General features: G+C 38.5%; 1 protein-coding gene across 4 annotated transcripts in view; it reads left to right on the forward strand.

Annotated features, from left to right (window-relative positions):
* Positions 1 to 3,587, forward strand: part of PIP4K2A (phosphatidylinositol-5-phosphate 4-kinase type 2 alpha) — a 107,555-nt gene extending 103,968 nt beyond the window's left edge. For all 4 annotated transcript variants that reach the window (XM_021530384.4, XM_077788506.2, XM_085565469.1 and 1 more), the window contains one exon: positions 1,272 to 3,587. In XM_021530384.4, coding sequence (XP_021386059.1) covers positions 1,272 to 1,352 — 81 coding nt within the window. In that variant the 3' untranslated portion in view covers positions 1,353 to 3,587. The remainder of the gene's footprint in view (positions 1 to 1,271) is intronic.
* The last annotated feature ends 5,562 nt before the right edge of the window (positions 3,588 to 9,149 follow it).

The following is a 9,149-nucleotide window of genomic DNA, read 5'->3' on the forward strand; positions in this document are numbered from 1 at the left end:
TGAAATTGCTGCTGAGCAGTAGACACTAAAGAACCGTGGTGAAACAGCCCAGTCTTCCAGATTAATGACTTATGTCTACTGTTATCACTCCTGTGGTGATTTAATGTTCAAATTTCATAAACTTCTTAAAAAGAGCATATTCATTCATGAGGCTTAAATCCCTCCTGTGTCTAAGTAGCTGAAGGGTCAGGGCATTGTGAGAAATTTTAGGCAAAGGGCTCTGGGCTTTTTAGTTACAGTAGAGAATGATGTGACCTGCAAAGGCCTATAGGAGGTATTTTTTTGTCTCTCTAAAGCAATGCTCTCATTACTCTCTGCTTTCTGGGCAGCTGAAAGTTGATGCAGACCATATGCAGCCATTATCTGGCAGTTATTACTGAACGTTGAAAATAGCAGACTTTAAAAGCTCACACTTCTGGCTTAAATAACAGATAGAAATATGTTGTGTGTAACAGCTATGATTATTGAAGCTGATTGTGATTAGAATTTATTACAGAACATTAATTTCATACATTCATTTTATTTCTCTGTCTCCATTCTGAGCCACATGATACTGAAGTTCGTTCATTAATTGTATGCATGCAATTGTCCTCTTTTCTAAACAGGAAAAATAGAAATAAAAATGTGGGTAAGGCTCTGAAAAACTCAAGTAAAGATATGAATGAAATCATTACTTCATTGAAATAACAATCCTTGGTTTTAATCTGCAGCACAGCTCTGTCCTGCCTATCCTTGACCCCCTTGAGTTTATTCAGTGAGTCCAGATTTAAATGCATAAATGTTGAAAAAGTGTTACTTTTGCCATGTATTTCAAACCAGGCTATGTAGCATTCAGGTAACATACATGTTACACAACTGTTGACATGCCAGATATAAGTATGGCAATTCAGTCTTCTCTGTATGAAGGCACTGCTGCTCTAGAGACCAGAATCTGCTGGTGAATCAGTAGGTAGCATGGCTAATGTGCTGTAAAAATTCATATAGAAGACTGAAGTACAATGAAAATAAGAGAATCATAGAAAGTAAAAAGAAAATTTTTCAGAAATGGAAGATAGCTGTCACAGGAGTGAGTACTGATTATCAGTGTCCCTCTGTGAAGCCTAAAAAGGCACCAGTAAGATTCTGCTTGAGGGCCACAATTTACAGTTTGAGTTTCTAGTCTCTGGTTCTGAAAACTGCACATGAAATTTATTAACATCCTCAATGCCAAAAGCATCAAATAAAACCCTGGTTCTTCCTTCTTTCTTCTCTTGTCCCAATTCTCTTTATAGGCCGGTGCAGAAATTTCAACTGTTAATCCAGAACAGTATTCAAAGCGCTTCTTGGACTTTATTGCCAACATCTTGACGTAACCTATCATGTTACATAGGACAGACATGAGACCTGGGGACAGCAGCAGTGGCTACAAGTGTAGGGAAAAAAAGGAACTCAAGAGAAGCACTCATCTTACAGAAAGCAACCCCTTTGTTTACATCTGCTGGCAAAGATGACTGAAGTGGGGTGGAGTACTCGCTTTAACAGCTGCCTGATATTCCCAGCATAGTTCTAGCTATTTCTGACTCTTTTGTGTGTGCAAAAAAAAAAAAAAAAAGAAAAATTAAAATAATTTAAATAAATAGAACAGCTTACTCAGAGTGCACTGTGACAGTAATACTCTGATGCTACCAGCTGAAATGGAATAAATGAGCAAAGAGGTGTGGGGTGGGGGTGGGGAAGAGTAAATGCATGTTAAATCTACAATATTGATATCAAATTGTAAACTGTGGATCAGTTTATATTTTGAAAAAGATACATGACAGTATTCTTCATGATGATGATGGCGATAATAATGAAGACCTTACTGCGAATGTTACACTTACACCCTGCACACTGGCACTCCTTAAAAACAGCTGCAACAGCCCTTGTGCCGGAGGCTTTTCCCATTTGGTTCCTAGCAGTTGGGTTTTCTCCTTTTCTTTCCTCCCTCTCCTGTTTTTTGTCTTCTTTTTCAGCACATTGCATCAGGAAGTTCAGCCTCTCAGGCATCTGAGAGCTGGCATCTCTTACCTAACAAAGAGCTAACATAATTCATGCTATGTGTACATTTTTGCTATAGTAAACTTACGTTAAGGGAAAACTGCTTATTTCTTTTTGTTACCTGAGGTTTTCATTTGTTTTATATTCTGCAATATAGGAACTAATAATGTTACAAGTGTAAAAGTAGCTTATCTGAAGAAGCGCATGGTTTTGGGCAATAGTAGCTCCATCTTCTACCCATCCTGAAAGATGTGCACACTGATAGAAATTCCATTCCCTTGTAATTTACTGGGAATTTGAAGTTTAAATTGCTTATGTTGTACTGTTGAAATAGCGGTATTTTATTATAGATTATCCCTTGAAAAATGAACCCTGAATTTTACTGTTTACATTATTAGGAAAGCAGGGATATTTCTGAATTTCAGAGCCGTGTACAATATAAGACTTTTGAGTTTACATGTAAAGTTATTTTGCAGTACAAATGAAGTAATGTTTGTCATCTTCCAAGAGGTAATATGCAGTAGTGTACTAAAGTGAATGTCTCTCTCACCTCCATGTGGACTCTTTTACAATAAAATGCAAAAGGATATTTTGGAGGGAATTTTCCCAAGGTTGTCTTTCAGCATCAAAATGACCTGTCCTACCATTTATTCAATTTTGATTGTATAGTACATTGCCTGAAACTGTGCTGATCATGTTTAACTTGTTTAAAATTTTTAAACACTGTATTCCTTCTCCTCTTGTATTTTTCCCTGAAAGACTCCATGCTTGAAAGAGACAAATTTACATATGCTTAAAAGTTTATCTACTTATACACTGTGCTAAAGCTGTGCCTTTGAAATTTCTTTATTGAAATTGTTAGATTTTGTAGGCAACATAAGAGAAGTCAAACCTCCCTCTCATCATTTCTAACTGGGATCAGGAGTGCCAGCATGCCTTCTCCATAACCAGTGTCAGTGCTGCTCAGCCTGCAACTGTGCATAACCTGTGTTGTGGTTCACTTCAGAGGAGCCCCTGCAACAGCAACCCCTTAAATACACTTTCAGCGGCCAAAGGCAATACTGTCCCTGTTGCTGTGTACTAATTTTTCTTCCTTTCCCCAACCTTTCCCACAGGGTTTTTGTTACATTTGACTTAGTGATGTCTGCAGCACTGTAATGTATGTGTATACTTTTGTATTGTATGTATTTAAATAAGTTGGTACTGTGGCTTGATTTTTTTTTTTTTTGTCCTCTCCCTAAACACCCTGATTGTCTACGTTCTCACCCAAGTTTCGTTTTCTGAAGCTTCTGAAGGTATGAGGCCACAGGGAGACCCTGGAATAAAAATAAGGTACTCAGAGTACGTATTTAATTGCGGCTAACGAGTGTACGTTTTTAGACCATTTTAGATATTTGCAGCAAAGCATTCTTTTTGTATGTGTAGCATTTTTGTCACTCACTCTTGTTCATAAACTGTTTATTTGGACAGGGCAAGGAAGACACATTATTATGTATGTTAGTGCTTAGATTACACTCCAAACATGAGCAAGGCTTTATAAAATAAAGCACTTTGATGACTCACTAGGTAAATCCTTTGTTCTTGTGTTTCACCTGTGGTTTTGATTGCTTACAGATGAATTTGGATGTTAAATGCCTGTATCACAAAGGAAAGAAGTAAGACAAAATTTAAACTTGAGATTTTTCACTAGATTTTAACATGCTTCTTACATGCTTACTTTAAGGGGCTTGAAACATTTAGTCTCTGGGGTTTTGGGCCAAGATTGGCTCTAAGAGTAAATACTGAGGTGTAATTGGCAAATCTGTGGACTAAATCCTAGTATTAATAACAAAACATCAAGATCATCCACAATAGTTAATTGATAGAAGGATTGGCAGAACTTTGCTGGCTGTGATTTTATGCTAAACCAATTATTTTAAAAGTATTTGGGAATAAGTCCAAACTTTCGTGGGAAGGAGGGAGGGATTTCTGTTCTAGAATTTCAAGACTTTGATTGTCGGGGCTTTCAGTGCATGATACAACCTGTGCTACATATTGTGGGCAAATGGCAGAAAAGTGTCTTTTTGTCTTTGTTCTGACTTAACGTTTAATTATTTTAATACATTTGTAACATTCTGGTTTTTTCAGTTTATTTCACAGATGTAGGAAAACAATATTTTCAGCAGTATTTGGTGTAAAATATATGACTGAATTAATGATAAAGTAGATATGCCCCAATGACAAGGTGGCTGAGGAACTATTCTCTTAAAAGTAGGTGAAATAGAGACTGGAGAGATTCAGCTTCTTAATTACTCATTTAATAATGTCTCTAGTAATCCAAGGTTGCACTTCACACAGCTTCTCCAGCTGCTGAGAGTTTAGTGTGAACATGGTACTCAAGGAATGCTGCTCAAATTACGTGGATCATTAGCAATGGTGGGCAGCAGGCAGCTGCAGGACCCTGTCTTTAGCAGAAGTGTGTACATGGCAATGTGTAAGAAAAGGTTATCTTTCCTGAAGGTAGTGATGATATTCCGTGTAGGAGATCCAGCTGGCTTATCCATGCAAGGACTGTAACAAAATAAATAAATTAAAAATTCTTGGAAACAATAATTTGCTATGTCAACTATATAACCTAAATTTATAATCTGAATTTCCAGCTCCCTCCCTTTTGCAACTAGTATTTCTTTTCCAAAGTAATACTAGTCCCTATATCAAGTGGGACTGTTGCATTCTGATACAAAGCCTGCCTTTATCCATGTCTGCTCTCTATATGTGCTGTCCATTTGGTTTCTCTCAAACTCATCTATTTAATAGGGGAAAAAATACAAAAATAGAGAGCAGTTAACTTAAAGGAGAAATCTGTTTCATCTCTGTCTGTCCTGATTTCTCTGTGTCAGGAGCTGTTTATGGCAATCAGCATATCCCTTACAATGCCAAGTGACAAAAGCCTTGTGTGTGAGACAGTTGATTTATTAAAACTGTTAAAAAACAGGTCTAGAGAGGACTTGAAGAGGTAATTATTGTTTGTCCTCGAGCAGTTCAGCTGTAAATAAACATTGGTGAAAATAGGGTTAATCTTTTCCAGGGAGCTACTTCCATGACTTCCCTGTGCTCTCTCTTCCCATGCCTCACTAGTTCTATCATTACAAAGATTGTTTTTCTAAAATCTTACCTGACTACATTACTATCCTTTAAGCTCATTAATATTTTTTCTCTCTACAGTGGACTCTAAGAACAGTTTATTCTCTTCCTCTTCCAGTTTCTCTTAATGTGATCTTGCCTCTATGTACTGAACAATGTAAATATTAGCTTTTGCACATTTTAAATTAAATATTCGCTCTCTTATGTAACAAAATTATCAAAATGGTTTGAGCAAAGCAGAATGGCCTATTCCATTTTCTGTAATGACTAATTAAAAAAAAAAAAGTTAAAATAGTGATTTTTGAATTTCTGTTTTGAGAATTTCTTAGCCATTCATTTACCATCTACTAAAACAATTGTCATAATTGCTGTTTGCACAAAGTGCAGTTTCAAAATGAGCACAGCTAATCCTTGGCTGTAGTTGTTGCTATAACTGTAATAAAATACTGCTTTTCTCTTTTCCCAAACTAAACAATACCATGATCTTAGCTGTTCTCATCCTATTCCCTTTTCACAGCTTCCTGTCTCATCTCTGTTAGTGATAATCAAATAAAATAATTATTTGGCCATAAGTATTAAGATACAAAAAATACTTCTTGCAAGGTGGCATAAATTCATTCTTACCCAGTACTCTGAATATTTGTAGGCATTTTAGTTATTGCCCAATACGGTTTGAGTTCATAAAAAGCTTTTACTTTGTTCCAACTCTATCTGATTAATTCATAGTGACTCATTTTATTTAGCAATGTGTAGCCTACTGGAATCAATGGTGTTTGTGTAGAAACCTTGTGTTTTGAAGAGGTTTAGCACTTCCACATAAGCCTGGAAGGTAATTTAACTCACTACATTTCTGCTATTTCACCTTGCCCAAGGCCAAAGCACTCTACTTCCTTTTCCGTTTTATCCATTTTTAAGTGGCTGCATAAAGCTATTTTGTTACAGGAATATCTCAGTCACTCTAATGTTTAGAGTGCATGTGTTGTACCAAGGCAGAGAGAAGGGCTTCAGTGCCTGGGCTGACAACAATTCTGGTTTGTCTTCCATCACCTGCAGATAACAGGGTCATGTTTGATTCCGTTTAAGAGAAGGTCCTGTGTTCCCAAGATGTGCTTGTTTATCCCAGCACCTTGGATTTGAGTGATACAAAAGAATCCTTTCTGCCAAATAGGTCTGATTAATTAGTGCCTACTTCAACCAGGCATGTAATGCTAAATTGAACTTTACACTCTGGGTCAGGTCCCTGTCTTCTTTAACACTGTAGAATTGCATAACAAAACAAGTAAGTCTTAGATAGAAATTTATTTGTACATCAGCTGCACCAAACACTTCATATTTTAGATGTTAAAATATCAAATTGTACTGTGCAATGATGATCAGCTCTTCATAGGGTAGACTGGAAAGAATCTGCTTTTAGTTAAGCAGTGATATGCATGCTTGCCTGCTTAGTACTGCTCTGCTGCTTCAGTCAGTAAAAGATCTGTGTGGAAGGAATTGCAGTGTTTGATCTGATTACACTGTGAAGTGCTCTGGAGCTGAAGTTTTCAAGTCATGTTTCACATGCCATAGGCTGCAGCATCTCTGTGCTGGGCTGCTCTTTCACCCCAGGATGCAGGAGAGTGGGGTGGCACTGAATCAGTTGAAAGAGAGAAAGCTGAGTGCATTTGTGGCCTTGAAACTGGACCCAGTAGTACAATGATGTTTTTGGAGGTCCTGGTCCGGAGGCAGAAAAACGTGTTTTCTGTACAACGGCTTCATGAGAGGAAAGTCCTGCTCATCAAACCTCATTTTCTTTTGTGACAAGGTAACCCAACTGGCTGATCAAGAGGAGCCAGTTGATGTAATGAGATTTTTGGATCTCAGTAAAGCTTTCAGTGCTGTCTCTCACAGAGTCCTTCTGCTATGTCCAGCTCACAGCTGGATAAACACATCATGTGATGGGTGAGCAGCTGGCTCATGGGTCAGGCACAAAGGGTTACAGTGAATGGAGTGACATCAGTCTGGTGACCTGTCACTAGTGGAGTTCCACAGGTTGCAGTAACAAGGGTTTAGGCTAAGAGGAGAGCACAAACCAAGAAACCTTTTCTGAAGTGGCAAGGAAGAGACAGTACTGAGGCTAGTAAGGAAATAAAGCTGAGAATAAGAAACAAAACACAAAGAAGCACCACTGGGTTTGGCATTATCTGCTTCTGCCCTGGGGTCAGGGAGGACAGTCCCTTATGGGAGCAGAGAAAAATCTCAGACCATAAAGATTATGATGCAGAAGGAAAGGTATAAATTTATATGTTGACAACACCATAAAAGCATTTTGCAATAATTACCTTCTCACCCGAAATAATGGGAACAGTGCTATGGTGTCAGATTGGAAGTAAAGTGAATTAGAGAGAACTGCTCAGCCTAGAGAGCAGATGATAGCAACCCTAAAAAAACACCTAGACCTGCAGCATGTTTAAAAGCAATGCAGTAAAACATTCAAGGAGATACATAATTAAACTGCTGGATTTGGGTCATATGATATGCTGATAAAGAAAAGACTGAGCAGGAAGATAGCTGCATGGAACATTTCCATCATCAAAATAAGCTCTTTCTGTGACCCAAACCAGTCTGTGGAAATGCTTTGTTTGGATGGGATGTTCTTTGGACAGAAACATTTCCCCATGCCCTGTGTAACCTGTATCCCCACGTTTTAACTCAGCCTCTTCATCAGACACAGTCCCTACAAACACTTTGTGGCTTTGTTCGGAGTCGTCTGGACTAACACAATTGTTTTCATGGGCACGTTTGGGCAAGGGAGAGCTGATAGAGGAGAGGAGCAGTGTCTTCAGATGAGAAGATGGGTTTGAAAAGTCTGTCATTGTCTTAAGGTCCACTGGGAAGCAGCTCTTCCTTCTCAAGTATTGGGAGGTAGCTTTGAACCTTCAGTTCAGTCTTTAAGTTAGCAAACAGGGCTCTGACTTGCCTGCTTGGGGAAGGTGCATCATGTGTTTGTCAATTCACTGGAGGATGCTGCAGTGGAAGAGCAAATCACAGGCCATACCCTAAAAGTCACCCAGTCTGATACATACATAGCAGTTGAAAGCTCATGCTTTAAATGTATGGTTATTCTGAAGAATTAGAATACAAATGTTTTAAATTAAAAATGCTTTCCCAAAATGGGGTTCTGTCCTTAAAAACCTGCAGAGAAGAGATGCTGTCATATTTTTTTGTGCTGGTGAATGGGGCTCATTATCCAGACCCTCTCCAAAGGTACAGTGGGCCACTGAGCAACTAACTGCATTTGCTAGCAAGAGTATTACTGAAACAGCATTTGTTGGATTCTTGACAAACATGGCTTCACAGAAGAGAAAGAATTCACAGAGCTGTTGTTACTAGTCAAATTCCATTACATGCTCAAAGTAAAAAAATAAGCTTTTTCAAACAAAGAAACAAAGCAGATTGCACCCTAGTAAGGACAAGTATACATCCATAATTTAGAGCAAGAGGGTGGGAAACATTACAGTGAACCGTGGCTGACTACAGATACCCAGAAGGTGAAGGCTGAAGATGATCTTCAAACAGCCAAGCTTTATGCTGTTAAATGCTTTATAGATCAAAATTATCAGCTTGAATTAATCCATGCTTTATGGGCAGATAGTGTGAAAAATGCAGCTGGGACATAATAGGATCAGAGTTACCGAAGTCAGGGAGTAAATGAGTTGCACAAGCTGTGAGTAGAACAGAAACCCTGCTGCGACCCTGCTCAGGGAGAATTGTGCTTGCTGGAGCTCATGGGCACCAGGGCAGGTGGTGCAAGGCAGCCACAACCCACATAAATACAGGCTGTGTCTGGGAGAAAGGAGTGGTTGGAAAGAAGGTCCATGTACTCAAACTTGTGATGTTTCTAAGCATACATATTGTCATTACATAGGGCAACTAAAGAAGGGAGATTGAATAAGAGAGTTAAGGGACTTGCCAGCTCGTAGAAACATAATTTCACAGCCAAGCATAACCAGAGGGCTACATTTCACAGTTTA

This window comes from Lonchura striata, chromosome 2 (genome assembly GCF_050655825.1).
Source record: "Lonchura striata isolate lonStrDom1 chromosome 2, ASM5065582v1, whole genome shotgun sequence".
Classification (NCBI taxonomy): Eukaryota; Metazoa; Chordata; class Aves; order Passeriformes; family Estrildidae; genus Lonchura; species Lonchura striata.